This window comes from Miniopterus natalensis, chromosome 19 (genome assembly GCF_054644295.1).
Source record: "Miniopterus natalensis isolate mMinNat1 chromosome 19, mMinNat1.hap1, whole genome shotgun sequence".
NCBI classification, from domain to species: Eukaryota; Metazoa; Chordata; class Mammalia; order Chiroptera; family Miniopteridae; genus Miniopterus; species Miniopterus natalensis.
Window position 1 is genome coordinate 36,678,344 of NC_142099.1, and position 21,839 is coordinate 36,700,182.

General features: G+C 47.2%; 1 protein-coding gene across 1 annotated transcript in view; it reads left to right on the forward strand.

Moving 5' to 3' along the window:
- Nucleotides 1–9,057: 9,057 nt before the first annotated feature.
- Nucleotides 9,058–21,839, forward strand: part of ADCY10 (adenylate cyclase 10) — a 47,696-nt gene continuing 34,914 nt past the window's right edge. The window contains exons 1-10 of the mRNA XM_016202361.2: nt 9,058–9,205; nt 9,835–9,939; nt 11,474–11,512; nt 11,653–11,793; nt 11,971–12,176; nt 13,759–13,855; nt 15,844–15,932; nt 17,423–17,614; nt 19,281–19,399; nt 20,376–20,452. Of these exons, the coding sequence (XP_016057847.2) occupies nt 9,058–9,205; nt 9,835–9,939; nt 11,474–11,512; nt 11,653–11,793; nt 11,971–12,176; nt 13,759–13,855; nt 15,844–15,932; nt 17,423–17,614; nt 19,281–19,399; nt 20,376–20,452 (1,213 nt within the window). The remainder of the gene's footprint in view (nt 9,206–9,834; nt 9,940–11,473; nt 11,513–11,652; nt 11,794–11,970; nt 12,177–13,758; nt 13,856–15,843; nt 15,933–17,422; nt 17,615–19,280; nt 19,400–20,375; nt 20,453–21,839) is intronic.

Below are 21,839 nucleotides of genomic sequence, written 5' to 3' on the forward strand. Positions count from 1 at the left end.
TTCGTTCCCATTATGAGGAAAGACGGCATAGATTGCTAATCCTAGAAATAACAGTCTATCGGATTTGAGCTCCAATTTGATGTACAGAGTTTTTTTTCTAAAAGTCTTTGTAAAGCCAGTCCTAGTTAAAACTGCAGTCGGAATCAGCAAAGCAAGTTATTTCTAAATACGAAGAAGCAAGTAACGAACTTGTTGAATAATAACATACTATAACGATCAAAATTTGGCAGTTAGCCATCGAAAACCTTGCGCTTTTTCATATATCCCTTCACTGTAGTCTGTCTGAGGAGGGATTTGACATTGGCAAAAGGGAAGAGGTCCTGACGAGTCAAATGATTACCGCTTCCTTTTTATAAGCCACACTGTTAGTTTGGCATGTGCGTGTTTCCTAGGGTTAAGCATTTAGGAAAAACATCTATTATGAAATATGACATAGATACACAAAAAATTATTAAAATATATTTTGAATTGGTGTTTCACTTTTCTTTTTTTTCCATTAAAGCCTGCTCTTATATGGGCTCTCTTGAGCCCCACTTGCCAGTCAAATTAATTGTAGCATTTAGATGCAATCACAGACAATCCTCTTGGTTCTCAGAAGCTCCATTGATAGACAAATCGTCCCATGCTTCCTTTCTGCCCCCAAACTCTCATTCATCTAATCAGTTTTACAAATTAAATGACTCTAATAAGTGTCCAATCAAAAACTCCCGCACTGCCTGGCCGGGTGTGGCTCAGTGGTTGAGCATCGACCTAGGATCCAGGAGATTGAGGTTCATTTCCCTGTCAGGGCACATGTCTGCGTTGTGGGCTCGATCCTGTCAGGGATGTTGCAGGAGGCAGCCGATCAATGACTCTCTCATCATTGATATTTCAACTTCCTCCCTCCCTCTCTCTGAAATCAATAAAATATATTTTTTAAAAAAACTCTCGCACTGCCGCTTGGAAGACATAGTTCAGTGGTCAGTTTCACAGCTATTTTTAAAAACTTAGAAGAATTGATAAACTGGAAGTCCTTACTACCAATGTAGGTACTGAACTCTATAAAAATACCTTTCATGGTACAAATCACTTGATCAGGCTACTTGAGTTGGATTCTATATAAAAATGTTCTAATGAGTCCTTACTGATGACTTCATTAGGTGTGTTTTCTCAGTGCCAGGTCTGACAGCCTGGGTTTCAATCAGGTCTGCCCCATAATAACTGTGAGACCTTATTAACCTTGGTCTCTGAGCATTAGTATTTCCAAGAGTCAAATGGGGATGATAGCACTTACTGTATGGGATTGTTGTAAAGATGAGTTGAGATAATGTTTTAACACAGTTCCTGGTCCATGATGGGTGTTAAATAACTAGAAAGATTCAGAAAATGGTAAGCTTATTGATTGAAGATAGACCTGGAAAGTACTTTCTTATACAAGGGAAGTTTTAATACTGCTGCAAAACATAGATGCCGTGTTAACCAATACTTAATACCACCTCCTGAGGTAATAACTATTGGAACGTGAAGCTTTCATAGGTTGAGGCAGAAAACAAGTGCTTGGGATTGGGGGCCAGAGGCAGGGTGGAGAGTGCTCAATAAGAGGCACATTCTTACCCTAATCTTTTTTCTGGCTTGGCATTGGTGTCAAGGAAACATTGGCCCTAAGTACATCAATGCTGCTGTTTCTCCATAGTAAACATTTTTTCATTGTTAAAATGATGTGTAGTGTAAATTGAGGATATAGCCCAATTCCCTCTCCCAGTCAGTGGAAAGGCGTCGTCCTTGCCAGCTGCCACAGGAGCAGAGAAGCCCAGATGCCAGTGTTTCCCACACCAGACCCTCTGTTTAGCCTTGGCCTGCAGGGCATTCCCAGCATGGCTTCCTCACCCTCCCCTCTGCTAGCTGCTAGATAATCCCTTGCTCAACCCTGGCCTGGTGCAGAAAACTCCCTGACTGGGTGCCATCACGTCTTCCCCAGATGTAAGTAATAAAGGCTATGTCTTTCCCCTCTGGTCCCCTGCGTGTTTTTTCGGGACTAGCAAAGAACAGCATGGTGCTCCCATGGTGAAAAGTTGAATCTTAACAGGATTGACCTCAAAACCCAGGTTCCTCTCTATAAAGCAAAAGTGTTGCTACTGGAGCTTGTTTATATGATGACAAAAATAGAAAGCACTGGTATTAAGACTGGCTTTCTCCCTACGGGGACTGTTTAATTATATGAGATACGAGTCCAGTTATATTAAGACTGGTTTCCACACACTAGAAAATTCACTCGAGAAACAGTTAAATGAGCCCTTTTCCCTCTCCCTCAAGACACCTGTTTTACATTTTGAAGCAAACTGAAGTTCAGGGTTGGGCTCTGAGAGCGCTTGCTTACCTTTTCAGTTTGGCGGTTCTAAATTCCAGTTTCACACGTGGCAGGAAATGTAACTGTAGTTGTGCTATACATACGAATAGCTAGGAAGTCAAACCATGATTTCAGCTGTTAGAAAATAGATTACCCTCTTAAAACACATTTTGCCAGTGTCACAGTGGGTTAAACTCCAGCCCAGTGCCACATGGGACTGCAGGTTCTCTTAGGGGTGAATTTCGTTAGAAGTATGCATGTGACCAGTCAGAAAGGGCAAGTGGCTCAGTGGTTGGGTGTTGACCTAGAATCCGGGAGAACATGGTTCGATCCCCGGTCAGGACACATGCCCAGGTTTTGGGCTCAGTCCCCAGGGGCCATACAGGAGGCAGCCGATCAATGACTCACTGTCATCATTGATGTTCCCATCTCTCTCCCTTCCTCTTTGTGAAATCAATAAAAATATATTTAAAAAATAAATTTCCTTTAAAAAAAAAGAGCAAGTCAGAAGTTTACCATACAAAACTCCCCGAAGGCAAGTACCGAATGCACTTATGAACTGGTATGGTTCATAGGCCTGGTAAAAGCCATGATCGTTATTGACCAAAATTCAGTGTTTGCTTACTCGGGAGATACTTGCCTTCATGATGGTCACCGGCCAGTTGTTGCCTCACTTCCCTGCCCCTTCACCCACTCGCCGAGAGCAGAGAAGCTGAGCCAGCTCCCCAGGTGAGAGCACCGGCGGGCTGGGGGAGGGGCAGGGCAGCGCCGGCCAATCGGGAGACAGTCAGTGCACTTGGAACAATGGGCTGCTGCTGAGGGTGTGGCCAGGAAAACGGCTTTTCCACGAAACTGTCATTTTACTGGTCAGCTCTGGACAGACATGGTAGTTCCACTGTCTTGGGAATAATGTCACCCAGCCCCTCGCCTGTTTTCTGCGCCTCTGAAAGATCTAGTCCCTAGTCTAGGCTCTGGCTTCCTCAGCCTCGGAGGAGGAGGTATGTGGACACGGCAGCCTCAGCAGGAAGGCGGCTAGGGGGTGGCGCCCCGGGGAGGTGCCGGGTTGGAGCCTAGAGGAAAGTGGGAGAGCCGCCGGTTAGGAGGCAAGGTTCGCGCCTGTCCGGCAGTCTTAAGTGAGGTTAGAAGCTTGAGGGCGTAAGTGTTGCTTGTGCTACGGACCTGCCACGCGCCACTGTTCTGACTTCCTGTCTTTCCCTGTCTTCTGCAACCTCTCCGAGATATCCCCTCGTCAGTCAGCACATGGGGCACCGGGAGGATGCTGTGGAGGGAACAGGTGTAGAACCCAACCTGTGCAGAGAAGCTTACGATGCAGAGGAAGACACACAGGCCGATAGATAACCAAGGATGTTTAAATAGAAAACGAGGCACACGAGTTTATAGTTAAGTGCCCTAAGAGCTCAGAGCAAAAGCTGCCTTGGCTGGAGCGGTCTGGCGAGGTTTCCTGACCGCCGACACTATCCTTTTAAGTTCAGAGCACCTCCTTTTCTGGACTCTCTTAAAACCTTATTTTAGATATTGATGTAAAATTGCATGAAAACTGAAATCTTAGTTTCTAGAAGAGCTATTTACAGAAATCGTAGTGGATATAATTGATCTTTAATTTCATGTTCACTTTTGGGTACTGCTGAGTTCTCTCTAAGCGGGATGAAACTGCGCACACTCTCCTTTGCCCCGGAAACTCAGTTGGCGCAACTTTGGGCCTCGCTGACCTGCTTGCTCTTTATTTCTTTCAGGTATCCTCACTCCTAGGTGCTTTCATGCTTTCTCATGCCCCACTCTGTTCATGCTCTGTCCTTGACTGTGAGTAAGTTGGCCAAATGATTGATGAGGGTACCATCAACATGCATTGAAAGTGCTCTAAAATTAAATATGTATTGTTTCCAGGTCAAAAACATCCCCAAAGTGTCGTAAAACATACAAATAGGATGTAGCGTGATACAGTAGAAAGCACATGGACTTCCAAATCCACAGACCTAGGCTTTCCAACCATGTGACCTAAAGCAATGGTTCTGAACTTCAGTGTCTGTGTCTATGCGATGGGTAGATATCCATTCATCCAGATCAGGCCCACCTCACAGTGCTGTTTTGAGGATTAAATGAGGCAAACTATGTAAAATGCTTCACACAAAAATGTCTTAATATAATTACAATGTGGAATGTGCCACATCACTAATCATCTTCTGATGTGAAATTTAAAGCAGAAGACTGTCTTCTAAAATAGGAAACGTCTATTGTCTTCTCATGAATGTTCTTAAGAAAAATTCTCAGGTACTCACTTTAGAGGTCTTTGCCTCTTCAGCCTATAAGAAATAATTTTGTTATAGTTTCCTGTCTACATTTGCCTTCGTAATCTCCAAATGGATCTACTTTTCTTGCCTAGTAATCATAAACAGAAAAAGCTGTCCAAGCTCTCAGGTCACCTTTTAACCCCATGGAATGTTAGCAGTTGTTTAATTCATCTTTTTGCTATATCACCTCTACAGCCTTGCAGGCAGAGAGGTAGACAGCCTCTCCCAAGGAAAGCCAATACTTCCTAAGACTGCCCGATTCAAACATTCTAACTTTGCCTACCAGTGATTGATAGCCATTGATCCTAGTCAATCCTTCTAGAGAAAAATTGAACCCACTCTCCACACAGTTTTAAAACTAAAGCAAAACAGTCCACACTGTGCATGTGAGGAGGGTATGGTATTGCTGAAATCAAAGGGGCACCTAGTAGGGTGGCTAGAAAAAATGCAATGTTTGGGAGGATATATTTATACTAAATTATTATTTACTTAACATTCAAATTTAATTAGATATCCTATATTTTTATTTGCTAACTCTGGGAGTCTCACAAGTGGTAGCCAAAGGGAACAAGTTCAGATAGTGAACAGGGGCAGGAGAGGAAGACTAGAACTCCACCCTGCTCAGTTCTGCTCAGTCCTGTCTCAGCTCTGTGGCTCCCCAGCAGCTCTGTGGAAGCCTCTTCAGAGCATCATTTCCTGCAGAAACTACTGTTTAAAGTCACATATTTGATAAATTACCTCCCCCCACCGAGGAAAAAAACACCAACTTTCCTTTCCCTCTTAACCCTCCCATGAACCTTATTCTTGCTTGGCCAAAAGCAATCCCGACTGAACTAGGGGAGTTCTTTTGTTGAACGTGGGGCCTGCATTAGACTTTGCACAGGGACCTATGTCTCCTAACTTTCACATTTCAGTTCAAATATGTGAAGACAACTACTGTTCTCACCCAAATATCTCCTGACAACATTTCCACTCTCCCATCATTCTTCAGGTTTGAACTTCAAATAAAATGGGCAGACCTAAACCAAAAGCTCTGGATCAGATTTCAATCCTGTTTATGTGCCTTAATATTGCATCAAAACAGCCAATAAACATACGAAAAGGTGCTTAATTTCATTAATACCACCAGGAAAACAAAACCACAGATACCACCACTCACGTATCAAGATGGCTAAAATTTAAAAAGACTGACATTAGCAAGTGCTAGCTGGGATATGGAACTCTGAACTCTCAGATCTTGGTATAAATCGGTACAACCTCTTGGGAAAACTGGCAGGCTCTACTAAAGTTCAATATGTGTATATCCTATGCCCCAGCAATTCCACTCAGGTACATGCCCAAGCAAAATGCATATATATGTTCACCAAAACACATGTATAAGAATGTTAACAGCCTTAATCCTGATAGCCTAAGACTAGAAACAATCCATACATAGGTCAGTAGTAGAATGGATACATACTATATGGTATAATCAGGTGGAGGAATACTATACAGCACTGAACATGAACAAGCACTAGAGGAAAAAACAAGAATACATACAGTATAATCCTATTTATATAAAGTTTAAAAACTGATAAAGGTGGTCTATAGTATTAAAAATCAGGAGAGGTTACTTTTGGGGGACAGGTGAGGGGGTTGACTGGAAGATGGCATGAAAGGAGCTTCTGTAGTGCTGGAAATGTTCTCTTAACATGAGCAGGGATGACATGGTTCTGTTCACTTTAAAATAATTCAAGCTACACACTTGTGAATTGTGCATTTTCTGCACATTATGCTTCAATATAAGTTTTTTTAAAAAGATGGAATTGAATTTGCAGTAAATCTAGTCTTTCACACCATATGCTTATGAATTTGATTTTGCTAAAATTCTAAATACAGCACTTTGCATTTATTCTTCTGAAATTTGATTATTCAGTCAAGATATTTTGAGATCCTGACTATGTCATTCAGTACACTAGCTCTGCTTCCAGTTTTATCTTTAACTACATCCCCTGGCATGCCCTTGAACAATTCCCTCTGAGTGGACAGATCAAAACACCCGCAATGTCCTCCAGGTCTGATGTTACCCAGCTAACTCTATTTTTATCACTCTTACAATTTTGTATCTTATCCCAAGGTACAATGTGAGAAATTTAGCCAAATGCCTTATTAAAGTCAAGGTACATAGCATTCTCTTTATTTAAAAGTTTAATAACTTCAAAAAAGGGCATTAGGCTAGTTTGCTCTTGGCTCTGAATCCATTTAGACCCCTTTGAATCACCTCTTGCTGATCTAGGTGTTCACCGTTAACAGGTAGGGTAACAGCTGTGGCTGCTCACGGATATCCCAGCTCTCTCTCCCCCACTGCACACACAGTAGGCTTGCCCTTCCCCACCTACTTGACATTAGATGTGTCTGCATAACCTGCTTTGCCAATGTCATGTGAGGGGCAGTGAAATATGTCACTTCTGGGAGGCACTTTAGGAATGGGTCTGCCCCACTGAATCTTTTCCCTGACTGTCTCGGCAGCCAGAATGTCCCAGCCCGGGTCCCAAAGTGAAGGCAACAATAGAGCCTCAGCCAGCCTACAATGGACATGTAACATGAGCAGAAGGTGAACAACGAATAAGCCTTTGTTCTTTCAAGTCACTGAGATTTTGGAATTACTTGTTAATGAAGAAAAACCTAGCCTGTACTGACTCGATACATGGTGCTCACCAGTCTGTGTTTTCAGGAATCCGCAGGTAGCTTCATCTCTCAAACTTCAGCACATCTCCAGTTCTTCAGCCCACCTTTTGTGCTCCGTTATATTTTGAGATTACGGACATTGTGTCTGTCAGTGCTTCCAGTGTCTGTGGATAGAGGCTGTCTGGGGCTGGCTGCTTGAATTTATTTTAGATGACTGGGGCCTTTATCACCACTTTCTCATCCTGGACTTTAATTCCTCCTCAACGATATTTGTTATACTTTTCAATTCTCCGTAGTGGAGAAAGCAGAAATAAAAGAATTGTGTGATACATCCTATTTAAGCTTTGTCCTTACTCCACTTTTATTAATTACCTTGCTTTCAATAAAGCCTAAAACAGTCCCTCTAGTTTCTCTTGACTTCAGCATTTTTCCTGAGTCTCAGCTCTTTCCAAGCACTCCATTTTCTCCCACCTTTCCTGTAAGGTCACGTAGGACTTACCGAATTCACTGCCTGGAACCGTTTGATCTGCTCCTTACCTGTTGCTTGATCCTAGTGCATGCTGTGGCTCACTGCTGCCCTTAAAGACAGAATGGGACAGAGCAGAACAGCAAGGAACAAAACCTTAGCTATCTGCTGCTTTCTCGATCTTTTGTTCACTTCTTAACATTTAATTTCACCATGGCTTTTCCTTTTAAAGATGATCTAATATTTAATACTCATTTTTAGAGGTTACTATATATTTTAAAGTTTTCAATGTTTTCCCTGATTTAAAAAAAAAAAAAGCTTTTCTCAACTCTAAGATACATGTCAACTGTTTCACTTTTTCCTTGTAATGCTCTTATGTGCCCCAATATGGCCTACCTCTGGTTGGAGTAACTAACCAGTTCCTCCCTGTTGCTCGGTAATATTTCCTCCTTTTTTAAAAAAATTCTCTTATTTTCTGTATCACCTATTCAAGGAACTTGGGTGACTCTGAAAAAGCTGGGGATGCAATTCCTGCTTAAGGTGGTTGAGAGTGAGCGTTTAATCGGCCCCAGCAGCCAACGAAAGGCCTTAGGAAGTCTGCGTTTTCTCCGAACTAACTGGGTAACAAATTAAAATTTCTTCATTTCCTTCCACTTACAGTTTCAAGTCTTACACACACACACACACACACACACACACACACACACACACAGGCTTTACATTTTTTCCTCTATTTAAGACTGTACCTTAATACACTTAATCTCTTATTTATATATAGTCTCCACTTCTCTAGTCACCTTTGTATAGCCACACACATAAACTCACCTCTACAATATTTCATTTTTTATAAAGGAGAGAGAAAAGATGGCAGACCAAAGGGGAGTGGGGAGAGGAACGTGAGGACAGAAGAAAGGCAGCCTAGACTGAGTGGGCAGTGCCCTGGCCCGTGTCCCAGGGCTGTACCCTGAGCTTCCTCCATCACGGGCATGGAAGGAGCCCTTCAGCGCCCCTGTCACCCAGCCTGTCTGCAGCAGTGCTCATTTATGCAACAGCTGTCCAGGTGCCAAGCCTAGTCCTCCTATAGAAAGTTGGCCCTTTCGAAGTGTGACTCAACAAGTCAGGCACTGTGCCACCCAGTTGCGTAAACAAGCAGCACACAGGTTAGAACCAAGCAGAGAGAGAAACAGAAATAGGGAAGTCAGATTTCCTCCATTCTTGGCTTCTTTTCCCAGAAGCTCTGTTTGGGGACTGTCTGAGGTGCCCCTAGAAGCCTGCAGTTTGCCTAGAACATGGATACTCAAAAAGAAGAAACACAGGACAGGGCCATCGTCAGAATCGCAGCTCACCTACCAGACCTCATTGTCTATGGAGACTTCTGTCCGGAGCGGCCTTCCGTGGATTATTTTGACGGAGTCTTGATGTTTGTTGATATTTCAGGCAAGCATGAAAGGGCTGCTCAGTGTGGACTAAGGACAGGCTGGCATCAGAATGGCAGGCAGAACTCAGCGGCAGGGCAGGGGTGCCACTGGCCAGCTTTTCATGCGGTTACAGCAGATATTCGTGCTGAGAAAACATCTTCACCTTCCAAGCCTGTCCGGTCACGGGCAGCCTCTAAGATGTCCAAGTCCCACACCTGGAACTTCAGGCTCCAGTGTCCCCGCCCCAATTTCATTGACTCAGCCCCCAGGCTTCACACACATCCCGGGGAAAGGTGGCCTCGGCAAACGGTCTCTCCAGATGGTGTTTCCATCGTAACAGTAAACCGGCCACCACTTCCGAAGTGGCCGAATTTTGTGTGCTTTCATTGCCATGGATGCCAGTTCTAGGCCCTATTGAGGGAACCGCAATCGTTCCTGTACACATGCAGAGACTTGGGGGGAGGAGAACCCCGGCACTTTCCCCTGACCCCGCAGATAATAAACAGATGGCAGAGGCCGCACAGCTGACAAAGGCTGTTAAGAAGCCTGGCGGGCGAAGGCGAGGGCCCCTCTCTCTAGTGCGCCGCCTTCTCCTGCCCCTGGCTGCTTCCTCCAAGCAGCCGGGGAAACCCTGCCTGTCTGTTGCAGGTTTCACTGCAATGACTGAGAAGTTCAGCACAGCCATGTACATGGACCGCGGGGCTGAGCAGCTGGTGGAGATCCTCAACCACTACATAAGTGCGATAGTGGAGAGTGAGTGTCCGGGGCCTGGCCAAGACCAGTCCAGTTCGCCGTTTTTCCACATTTGTTGGTTAGGAGCCAATACACTGCCATTGCTTAGCACCCTAATCTTCCCCAGGAAATGTGTATGAAACCAGTCGTTTCGAAATATAATGCAGTACAAGCCGAGGAATGCAAACCAGCCTCACTAATGCGGAGTATTTGAGGGAAAGGATGTTTTGCATTCGTTCAAGGACTGGCCTAGAGACTACTTTGAAAGGAACTGTAGTAGTGACACTCTCAGCAATATTCAATAGCCCCCAAAAGCTAGCAGTGGTACAGCCCGAATGTCATCATTAGCAGAATGCTTGTGAGTAGACGAGTGATTTATAAGTAACTCATCAGTAATTTGTCTCCTAATGATGGATTCTGAAGCACGTAGAAATGACTAAAAAGCATGGTCTCCTTTTCAACCTCTGCCCACCATCTTGCTGGCATTAATAATATGAACTATTCATGAAGAAAAGGTTTGCCCTGGCCAGTGTGGTTCAGTGGTTAGAGTGTCGGCCCAAGCACCAAAGAGTCACAGGTTCGATTCTCGGTCAAGGGCACATACCTGGGTTGCAGGTTTGATCCCTGCGCCCGGTTGGGGCACATGTGGGAGGCAACCAATCGATGTGTCTCTCTCACGTCGATGTTTCCCTCCCTCCCCCCCCTCCCCTTCCCTCCCCCCTCCCCCTCCCTCCCCCCTCCCCCTCCCTCCCTCCCTCCCTCCCTGCTTCCCTCCCTCCCTCCCTCCCCCCTTCCACTGTCTAAAAATCAAAGGAAAAAATATCCTCTGCTGAGAATTAATAAAAAAAGAAAAAAGAAAGAAAAGGATTTGCTCTATTAAGGTGGACTCCGGGTCTGGTCTTTTATCAGGCTCTAAGCTCCCTAGGAGTACGTCAGTGTCAACCACCAGACAAAATGTAATGCTCCTAAAGAGCAGAGTCTATATCTAATTCTTTTTTGCATCCCACTCAGCACAACAATATTCAACAAATTTGTGATGAAACAGATATTGGAGGAGGGAAAAAAGTCTATTTGTGTCAAAAAGCCTAAATAAACAAAACTCAAGTTGGTAATGAACAAAACCCGAGTTGACTATGATTGTGGTTTCCCAATTTTCTGATTCTCAGTTCTTAGGGACCTGCCACGCACCCACTCGCTCAGGGTCACTCAAGCCCCAGCTCATAATACTTGTATTGGTCAGTAAGGAGCCTTCTGTTATCACAGGAGGAGGGTAGGTGTCCTCAGAGCTCACTGGAAATCCCACCTCCTCCTTTTGTGTTTTCTCCCATTCGCAGAAACAGAGCATGTAGACAATCTAGTTCAAGGTCCTCATTCTGCGGTTGAGGAAACACCGAGACGGGTTTAAGTGTCTAGTCTGAGATGACACCTTAGGCACAAGTCTGCTCTCTGAATTGCTGTTTTCTTGACCTAATTTCTGCTCCATGGATGAAGAATGAATTATTTTTATTAGCTTTAAACAATTAGAGTTTGATTTAGCTTCTTTTTTTCCCCTCAGAGGTGTTGATTTTTGGAGGAGACATCTTAAAATTTGCAGGTACGGGGCTCCCCGAGATGGGCGGCGTCTCCGAGGCAGCGGTGCCAGGAGCTGGGGTGAGGAATGCCTGTGTCCGGATTTCAGACGAGCAGGCCGATCCCAGGGCAGGGCCAGAGCCCCGGCGTGTCTGTCTCCTCCAGGTGACGCTCTCCTAGCCCTGTGGAAGGTGGAACGGAAGCAACTGAAGAACATCATCACGGTGGTAGTGAAATGCAGCCTGGAGATCCACGAACTGTTCGGGACGCAGGAGTCGGACGGCCCGGATATCCGAGTCAAGATAGGTAAGCTTGTGAGGAAGGAGACAGACGGGCGTCTAAGCAGGCGGTGTCCTAGAACCAGGCGAACCAGGGGCTGGCGGCTGGCTTTGGAGGCCCGGCCCAGGAGAGGCCGTCGCACCGCGGTTCTGATTCTCCCAAGAGCCCGGCTGCTCGGCAGACCCTGCTCTGCCTCCCTGCCAGGGCTGGCCGCCGGCCACATCACCATGCTGGTCTTCGGGGACGAAACCCGCAACTACTTCCTGGTGATCGGCCAGACGGTGGACGACGTGCGGCAGGCGCAGAACCTGGCGCACATGAACGATGTCATCCTGTCACCCAACTGCTGGCAGCTCTGCGACCGGAGCATGATTGAGATTGAGAGGATTCCAGACCAGAGAGCAGTGAAGGTGTGTGGGATGCTGTCACCTGCAGAAGGTCTAGCCTGGGCCAGGGGCCCCCGTCGGAGAAGCCACTGGGGCCCGGGGGGCCAGTCTGGGGTAGACCCCGAGGCTTTGGTCTGAGACACCTCTGCCGAGTTCCAGGGGAGATGCCGAGGCCTCCCCGCCGTAACTAGGGGCGTGGAATTTGGGTGCGGCGGCCATCAGGGGGCTAGTGCCCTTGCTTAGGAAGAGGAAGCGCCTGCTGGCCGGTCCCCAGGAGCAGGGGGCTGTCATTTTGAGGGCTGCCAAAGGCCGGCACCTGCACCACCCCACACCCTGCTGGCTCAGGGCGAGGGCCCCCGAGGGGAGGGCTGGAGGCGAGCAGGGGCAGCCAGGCCCACTGAGGGCGCTGGCCGGGTCCGCGGCCTGCCTGGTAGGAAGGCCCGCTGAAGACCGACTGTAGGCACAGCTGCCCTGGGCATACGGCCTCTTAGAGGAGCTGTGCTTTGCGAGTGTGTAAAGGGGAGGAGAGCTGTGCTGACTGACCCAGGAAAGGGACTGTGTGACAGGAAGAAAAAACGGAGGATCCACGTAGATGCTGGCAAAGGTGAGAGCCGCCCCACCGTGCCTTGGGCACAGCCCTCGCACCCATCCGCCCACTCCTCCAGTTGGCTGCTCACAGGCCCCGTTCCCCATCTGCAGCCACTCCTTATACCTTTCAAGATGGTTTTAATTTTTAATTAATTTTAGACTCACAGAAAAGTACAAAAATAATAGTTTCCTTACATCCCTTACCCAGCTTCCCCGAATGGTAACATCTTTCATAACGAGAGTGCGAGAGTCAAAACTAGAAAATTAGCACCGGGGCAGTGCTATCCACTAATTAAAGGCCGTGTTCGGGTTTCACCAGTTTTCCCACCAATGCCCGCAGTGGGGCGTTCCAGCTTCTGCCCCCGACCGCACACTGCATCTCGTCACTCTTTTAACTTATGTCCCCTGCAATCTGCAGCAACAGCCCTTCACCATTTCCTCGCCTTTTATGACCTTGACGCCTACGAGGAGCGCGGATCAGTTAATTGTTGAATGTCCCTCTGTTTGGTTTTGCCTGTCCATTTTGGGGCAAGACTACCACAGAACCGAGGCTGTGCCATTCTCTGTTGACCCTGCCATGGGGGTTGTGGTCTCGGCATGAATATCATGACTGGTGATGTTCCTAATGCCCTTTGGGGCTTCAGCCCCTTTGCCCCTTTCCACTTATAAGAAAGAAGTGGTGTATGGTTTCGCCAGGTTTTATTTGAATTAAAATATTAAGAAAGGCAAAAAAAAAAAAAGAGAAGAGAGTTCTAAGAGTAGAAAAGTATATGCGTTAGCCCTCTGGAATGCCCTTTGTGTATATTCTTAAGATTGTGATCTTAATACTAATTGGAGAGACACTTCATGTAATTATGTACAAATGAAAGCACTTCATTGTTTAAGTGCCTGTCTCTGTTTATCATGTCCTGGAAGTTCCAAAGCAACGCGCTGCTCTTTCTGCTAAGAGATGAGCTTCAAGGAGCCAGCCAAACCTCAGAATAACCAAAACTTCTGTGTTTTGTTTTTTTTTACTTAGGTTAATTTCTTAAAACTACCCCCTTCTTTTAACTTTGATGAATTTTTCGCAAAGTGTATGACTTTCATGAATTATTATCCTACTGGTGACCACAAAAGTAAGTACCCTCCATGGACAAGAGCCTCTGCCTTGACCAGTGGTCAGGAGGCTGTTAACCAACACCAAGGGCCCCATCCCCCCTGCTGGCTTCCTCAGTGCAGCGCCCAGTCCTGAGCAGCACACAAAGGGGACTTCCTGCCCGTCCTCGGGTTCCTGCCTCTCCTCAGGCAATGCATCCCTTCCCCCATCTTCCAAACATGTACATCTCCCTCACAGTGAAAGAAAAAACGAAACCATCTACGAACCCTCCTTTCCTAATCTTCTCCACCAAACTTCTCACAAGACTAACTTCACATCCATGTCTCTCTTCTCTCCAGCCCCTCATTCATTTATTCACCCAGAAGATACTGTTTGCAGGCACCTAAGGGGCATGTGCTCACCTATTCTTCAATCTTGAGCTCCTGACATCTAGCTTCTCTCTCTCTCTTATTTTAATCTTCACCCGAGGATATTTTTCCTATTGCTTTTCAGAGAGAGTGGAAGAGGGGGAGAGAGAGAAACATCAGTGTGAGAGAGACACATCGATTGGTTGCCTCCCGCCTGCACCCCAGCTGGGGCTGGGGTCGAGCCTGCAAACCAGGCACGTGCTCTTAGCTGGAGTCGAACCCAGGACCCTTCAGTCCACGGGCCGACACTCTAACCACGGAGCAAAACCAGCCAGGGCGACATCTAGCTTCTTTTCCCTTTCTCCTTCCATCTACTGAAACTATTTTTGTCAAGGCCACTAACAACCATCAACTTGCCAGTCTAAGTGGCCTCTCCTCCGGCCTCATCCTAGGCGGCTGGCCTTAGATTACTCTTTTTCTGGACACTGTCTTCGCCTCTTTCTTTGCGTTCAAGAATATTCTTCTCGAGTTTTGCTTTTACCCCTCAAGGCCCCGTTCTCAGTGCCCTTTGCTAAGTGTCCTTCTAATCCTTAAATGTTGGCGATTCCAGGGTCTGTCCTTGACCCGCTAGTCTTCCCTGCTCACCTTGGAGAACATTCATCTCTGCTTGACTCCCTCTGACTCCCAGCAGGGCCGGCACTAGGGTGAGGAAAGCAGAAGTCTGGGGCACAAAATCTGAGGGCACCCTCCTCTCAGGGTCCTGTGAGCTTGCTTCACACACGTCCCAGCCCGACCTGCCAGAATCCAGCCCAGACCTGTGTCCTGATACAGCAGCTGCCTATGGGCCGTCCCCACTGGATGTCCAACAGGCACTTCCAACATTAACATGTTAAAAAGAGATTAAAGAAGATAATTTAGGTGACACAAACAAACTTTAACATAAAGTGGACAGTTTATTTAACATAGCATGGACAGTTTCCTTTCCAAAGAACTGCAAAATGGGGCGAAGTCAGGAAGCTTTACTGGGGTAGAGAATAAAGAACAGGAACAGACAGATCAAGAAGGTCTGATTGGCTGGGACCACGTATTAGACCTTGTTTAGGGTGAGAAGGCCCAGAGGTGGCTTGGCATTTGGGGATTGGCTGTCTGGACAGACTGTTTCTGCAGGGAAAGAACGTCCTCTAAGTTTCGCTTTGCTCACGTGGCAGCCAGGGCAGTGGGCGACTTGTCTACGCTCACACAGTGAGTTGCTATCAGACCCGGGATGAGAGTGCAGTCTCCTGAAATTTACTCCTGCTGTTCGTTCAACCCTTTCATCTCCTTCACTCTCACCATTGTCCGTTGTCATGATCCCCTCATCTGTCCATTCCCTTCACCTGCGGCAATAATTTTAGCTCAAGTCGGGATGTAAAAATCTCCCCAAGTTCCAAAGTGTGATGATAATTAGAATAGGGCTTTGAGCTACATGCAATTGAATCTTGGGAAACTCACAACCTCTAAGAACTTTCCCTTGGCCCTATTTAACCACTAGGTATCCCAGAGTCCCCTGACTGACCTGTGATGACCACTGCCCAAGGGAATGGGGACTGGGAGGCTCCCCTCTCCATCGCTGCAGAGCCAGGCCTCTCCTTCTGAGCCCGCCCCTCCTCTGCTCCCTTAGACCTCCTGAGGCTTGCGTGCATGCTGGAGTCCGACTCCGACCTGGAGTTTTCCTTACAAAAGTATGTGATGGGAAGCATATCAAAGCAGGTACTTTCATCATTTAATTTATTGTTTTGGGGATTGTTAGGTATCTTGGACAGCTGGAAAGATCAAGAAATCCTGTAGCTAGTAATCTGTTCCATTGAAATAAGAGGTGGACTGACCTCTATGCACAGCAGAAGGGTCCGAAAGCTCAAGTCCTCAGGCTAGTTAAGGTAAAATAGAGTCTATTCCTCATGTGTCGGCCCATTCCAATTTAAGGCATTTTGCTAGCTTGGCTGTGGCAACTCCATTTTGTTTCTTCCCTCGTTCCCGAGGGGGCTGAAAGGAGGCAAAAGGCAAGCCTTCCCCCTTTCCCGAGGCCGGCCCCTGGCCCTGAAGCACAGAGAGCCTTAGAGGTACTTGGTTGCATTTTCCAAACCAAAACCCACGACACATGGTGTGGTAAAATAATGTTTACTCATTCAATCAATTTGTTCAATAGAGTTTAATATTTAATAATTAATATCCATGTATTTAATATTAACTATAATAAATTTATTTGAAAAACCATCACATTGGCTAGTTAGAAATAATTAAATTGTCGTTTAGGAAAATAATAAAATTACATGGAAGCAGGACCACCCCAGCCAGTTAGGAAGCATGGCTGCAGGGCTCCCCACGCACAATTCCCTCTTTCACCTGCAAGATGTGTCTCTATGGTCCATGGACAATTTCACACTTTTGTGCTATTCGAGGGAGAAAAAAATGCAATGGCTTTACTCCATTGGTTTGCTGTGCACTTAATCAACACAATTCCAGGGTGATGATAGGCAGGGACACCATGGGAACACGTCCTTGGTGAGGAGAGGGGAGCTGAGAGAGAGGTGCCACCGCAGGGAGGCAAGGTGTGGCAGGTGGAACGTCGGGCTAGGAGCCTGGAGATCTGGAAGGTACCAGGCTCTGAAAATATAAGGTCAAATCATATAGTATGTTGTTTTTTATTTCTCACCAGAGAATATTTTTTCCATTGCTTTTCAGAGAGAGAGAGTCCCCGGGGAGGGGGAGAGAGAGAGACACACATTGACTGGTCGCCTCCTGACTGGGACTGGAGACCTGGCCTGCAACTGAGGTACATGCCCTTGGCCAGAAATGAACCCAGGACCCTTCAGTCCTCAGGCTGACACTCTCACCACCGAGCCAAACAGGCTATGGCCATAGTATGCTGTTCTTCTCCTGAAACTGCAAGAGAGCAGAAGGAATGGTAGTTCTCTCTTATGGGAGTGGCTCATATTGGCGTGAGGGGAGCAGCAGGGGGGACAAGGGAGTGGTGGCTTTCCAAAAATTAGCAAATGCATGAGTTCCCATTACAAGAGATTTTGCTAGTGAATTCATTTCCATCTGCTTGACTGTGCCTCACACATTCTAATGGCCTCACAGCTTCCCCAGAGAATCTCAGCAGGCTAGTTCCCACCCAGTGATCATTCTGGTGCTGATGTGGGGAGGAAGGATCCACAGCCAAGGATAGGTGCTAAGGAAAGTGTCTCCTTACTCGGCAGATTGATGACAAACAGCTTCGGGGTTACTTGTCTGAGCTCCGCCCAGTGACCATTGTGTTTGTGAACCTGGCCTTTAAGGATCAAGAGAAAGCCGAGATCATAGGCTCAGCCATCCAGGACGCCTCTGTGCACATCAATGCTGTCATGAGGGACTTCCGAGGCCAAATCAATAAAGTCTTCATGTTTGACAAGGTAAGTGTGAACTAAGGGGTGGGAAGCTGCCGACAAGTTAAGGTGAGCACCGGTGCCCGGGCACATTGATGAGGGGAAGGGAACAGACACGTTTAACCTGGAAGCATCCGTCTTCATTTACGCTGGATACAGCGGTTTCTGTGGTGGATATGGCATTACCACGGCCAGGCAATGTTCTCAGCGTTTTGCCTCTATGAGCTCATTTCATCCTCATGACCATTCTGAGAGGTAGGTCCTCTTATACTATCCCCATTTTACAGATGAGGCTATTGAGGCAGAGGTGAGGCCACTGAGGCAAGGAAAGATTAGGTTTGGCTCCCGGTCATCCAGCTAGTGAGCGGTGGGCTGGGACCCAGTCTGTGCTTGACCAGCTCCCATTGTACGTGCATCCAGCCCAGCACAGTGCCCCTCCCAGAGATTCGGGGTCAGGTGTTCTGTGACTTGCACGCCCAGAAGCCTGTTGCACGTAATGCCCGCCTGCCATGTCTGCACTCCCAGCCGGTCAGTTCCGTCAGCGGTGGGGCAGCGGAGAGGAGCCAGTCACACGCACTGCCACACAGCCAGGCAGAAAGAAGCGACCCTGCGTGAGGAAGGTGAGCCTGGCGCTGCGGGAGCTCGGGGCAGCTATGGCCCCAGCTGCCGCGCCCCAGGGCTGCCTCCAGGTTCATCCCGCGGCTCCTGGGACAGCGCAGAACCCGAGCTCAGCCTCTAGTGCTTGCAGGCGCGGCTCCAACGATCCCTGGACTTCTCTGAGCCCTGGATTGTTCATGATTAGTGGTAGGGATATTATTGGAATGGAGAGAGTATTTGCCTCAAGGGATTGTTCCAAGTTTTGAAAAATGTGTGGAGCACTCGTAGCACTGCTCTGCTCGGCAAGTGGCCAGTCTCACAGCCAGAGCAGCCCAGGCTCACCTGGCTGAGCACTAGGCGAGATTTCCGGGCAGGGCGGGCCCCTGGGGTCCCCAAACGGAACCCTCTAGTCCCTACACAGACCTGGAGTCAGAGCCCTGACCTGCTTACATATATAACATTAACTTGACACTTTCTATATACGTATACTATAAAGTATATATGCTATATAAAAGTATGTAGTATGTAGTGTACTATATATACTATATTAAATATATGTATGCCAAAGTAATTTACAAAGTGTGTGTTAATTGTATGTATTACTTACATATAACATTACAATGAATGTTTTAAATATTTGACAATAATCGTTTTAGTAGCCGAAGCAACCTCTGCAGGTCAATGTTACATCTGTTTTCAGACTGCTAACTGCAGTTCATGGAAGGTAGTTGACTTGTCCAAGTTTCTGCGCAGATATTCTGACTGGAGCTGGTGCCTCTCCGCTGCTCTGTGTTGTTTATGAGACTTGCAGCATATGACCTTGGCCACCGAGAGATGAGATGGGAGCCTGCCCACAAGTAGCTCAGTACAGTCCCTTATCTCTACAGCAAAAGCAACCCTTCTTGGGCTCAAGTCATACTGTAGATGCTGTACTAGAAGTTATACGAAGTTTACTAAAAATAAAATAGGTCTGAGAGAAATCATGATGAAATCTGATTCAGAAAGTGAACATTGCTGCCCACCTCCCCTGGGCCTCCAGCGGGTTGACTTGTAAGCTCCCAGCCCTCCAGCTGTGTTTACTGACTCTCCCTCACAGGGCTGCTCCTTCCTCTGTGTCTTTGGTTTCCCCGGGGAAAAGGCACCTGATGAGGTCACTCATGCCTTGGAAAGTGCTGTGGATATATTCGACTTCTGCTGTCAGGTCCAGAAAATCCAGTGAGTGTCCACCCTGGTCCCATCCGCTGGTCCCCAACCCTTCTGTGGGATACGGGAGACAGGGCAAGGGTCAGGAAAGCAGGCGAGGGCTGTTCTTGACTGGATGCCCATCCACCTGCATTCTTTCTTCACCTAACACATCAGTAGAGTGGGCAAAGCCCAGCCCTGCCTCTGTGGGACGGGATGGTAAAGACAAGGTAGAAAAAGGACACCCCTCCAAAGCCAACCTGTGCCAGGTTTTCAGGAGAATCCGACTGGGTGTCTTTCTCTACTTCTGTCTTGCTTCTTGGTAGAGGTCAAACTCCCAACACCAAGTTGGAGCCCTGAGTTGATTAATAACTGGGAGATAAAATGAGTCCTTGGCTTAGAAATGTATAGAATGACCTAGCCTCAAGCAAAGCTGTTAAGGTGAGGTTTACTCTCCCCAGATCTGGCTGTCCCTGAGCCCAGTGCCCTCAGGCTTCCCCAGCCTAAGCACCCCAGGGACTCTGACTCGTGGCCCTCTCCCTTCAACTCCAACAGACCACCCTCTGCCCTAAATATTTCCACCGCCTCAGCCCCTAGTCATCTATACATGCAGATGGATATATTAGCAAAATCAGATTTGATGCCACACACCGTGTCTGAGTTACATGACTTGCTCTTTCCAGCAATAACAGGGAAAGTTAGGTTGTTTACAACTAGCCCACTCTGGGTGATGATAACTTATTTTCCAGAAAAGTAACTCAGACGAATACTCAAAAGTAGCAGAAAAGTGAGCTGAGTTACCACTTCTAAGGACCTAATTCTGGGCCCCGAAGTCTTCACACCGCCAGGCCACATACAATTGCCCTGAATTACGTCCACAGGGGAGAGAGTAATTGATTGAAAATCCTTTCCCGCCCATCCCACCCCATTCATCACCTAGTCCCCTCTCGCTTTCTGTCCGCTCACTGTCTTTATCTCTTTCCCCCAACCCTCTTCTCCCCGGCGCCAGCACCGTCTCCATCGGCGTGGCCAGCGGGACTGTCTTCTGTGGGATCGTCGGACACTCTGTGAGACATGAGTACACAGGTGTGCTGAGCTAGCTTAGCGCCGCCTCGCTGTCACTGTGCCTTGCCGCCGGGCTTTGCGGGAGGAAGGACAAAAAGAATGGAGACATGGGCCCTGCCCTCAGCCAGCTTGCCGGCTCCCAGACGGAGCCAAGCTGCGTGGCTTTGCCCCTGGCAGCTGGGTGCCGCACAGCGTGCGTTCTGGGGCTGTGCGGAAGGCGTAGGTAGTGGGGAGAGAGCAGGGGGAGCTGTGAGCTCCTGGAGGGAGGGGTCTTTCTAAATAATTTCCTGCTGACATTCCACAGTTACTCTTCTTAGTGCCTGGAAGAGATGAGGACTGCTTCTTAAAAATTATGACATGGCATTACTGATAAATAATCTTAATCTCAAAAGAGAATAGTAAGTAGGGGTTATCTCAAGATTTCACGGCTCTTGATGTTATTTCCCTCTCAGTCCAAGTAGGGTTTCAGATGCTCAGAAACAAGACGTCTAAAATACTGAAATAGTTATGTTGGAAATGATGCAATTTCTGAGAGTTCCTTCAAAATACTACAGGGTGGAGAGTGGCTGGGAGTGAGGCTGGGGCAGGGTTGGCAGTGGGATGCTGGCTTTGGGACTGGGTGATGGGTACATGAAGATTCATGAGACTATGTCTTATTGTATGGCCAAATTTCTCCGTAATAAACAGTTTTTTAAAAAGGAATACCTTGATCAGAAGAATTTAAGTTTGTGTTACAGTGCAGCCTCAAATGCCTAATTAGTAGCATTATTACTTGAGGGCTTATTAGCAGTCAGGCTCTGTTCAAAGTGATGTATGTGTGTTAACTTATTAATCTTCATAAACTACCCTCTGAGATAGGTACTATTATCCCCATTTTACAGATTAGGATACTGAGGCATGGAAGAGTTAAAGTCATTTGGTAACATACCAGTTGGAGGTAGAGCTGAGGTTCAGAGTCTGTGCACTACAGTGCATTACCCCTTAAAGTAGCCCCTAAATCCATCCTACTTCTCACCCTTAACGAATCACCAAATGAAGGTGATTCATTTCTAAAGTGAAATGAAATGTAAAAGTTCATGCCCAGAAACATACGAACAGAAGAATTTAAGAACGTAAATTTGTGCCTCCTTTGGAGGTCAGTGTCCCAGGCCTGAGCTTGTACTTGTCCATCTAGTAGCCAAAGACCAGCCACACCTCGCCTGAGACCCCGCAGGCCTATGGTGAGCCCACACACAGAACTCCTCCACACACAGGCCCTTCTGTCTCCGAGCAGATTGTCCCCATGCCTCCCACTGAGGCCGAAACGTTGCTAGTGGCTAACTGAGCTCACTGTCTGCATATTTTTAATAGCCATTGGAGGACTATGGGTAGTTGAAGGTGAGTTTGCTGTCATTCACCAGAGGCAAAG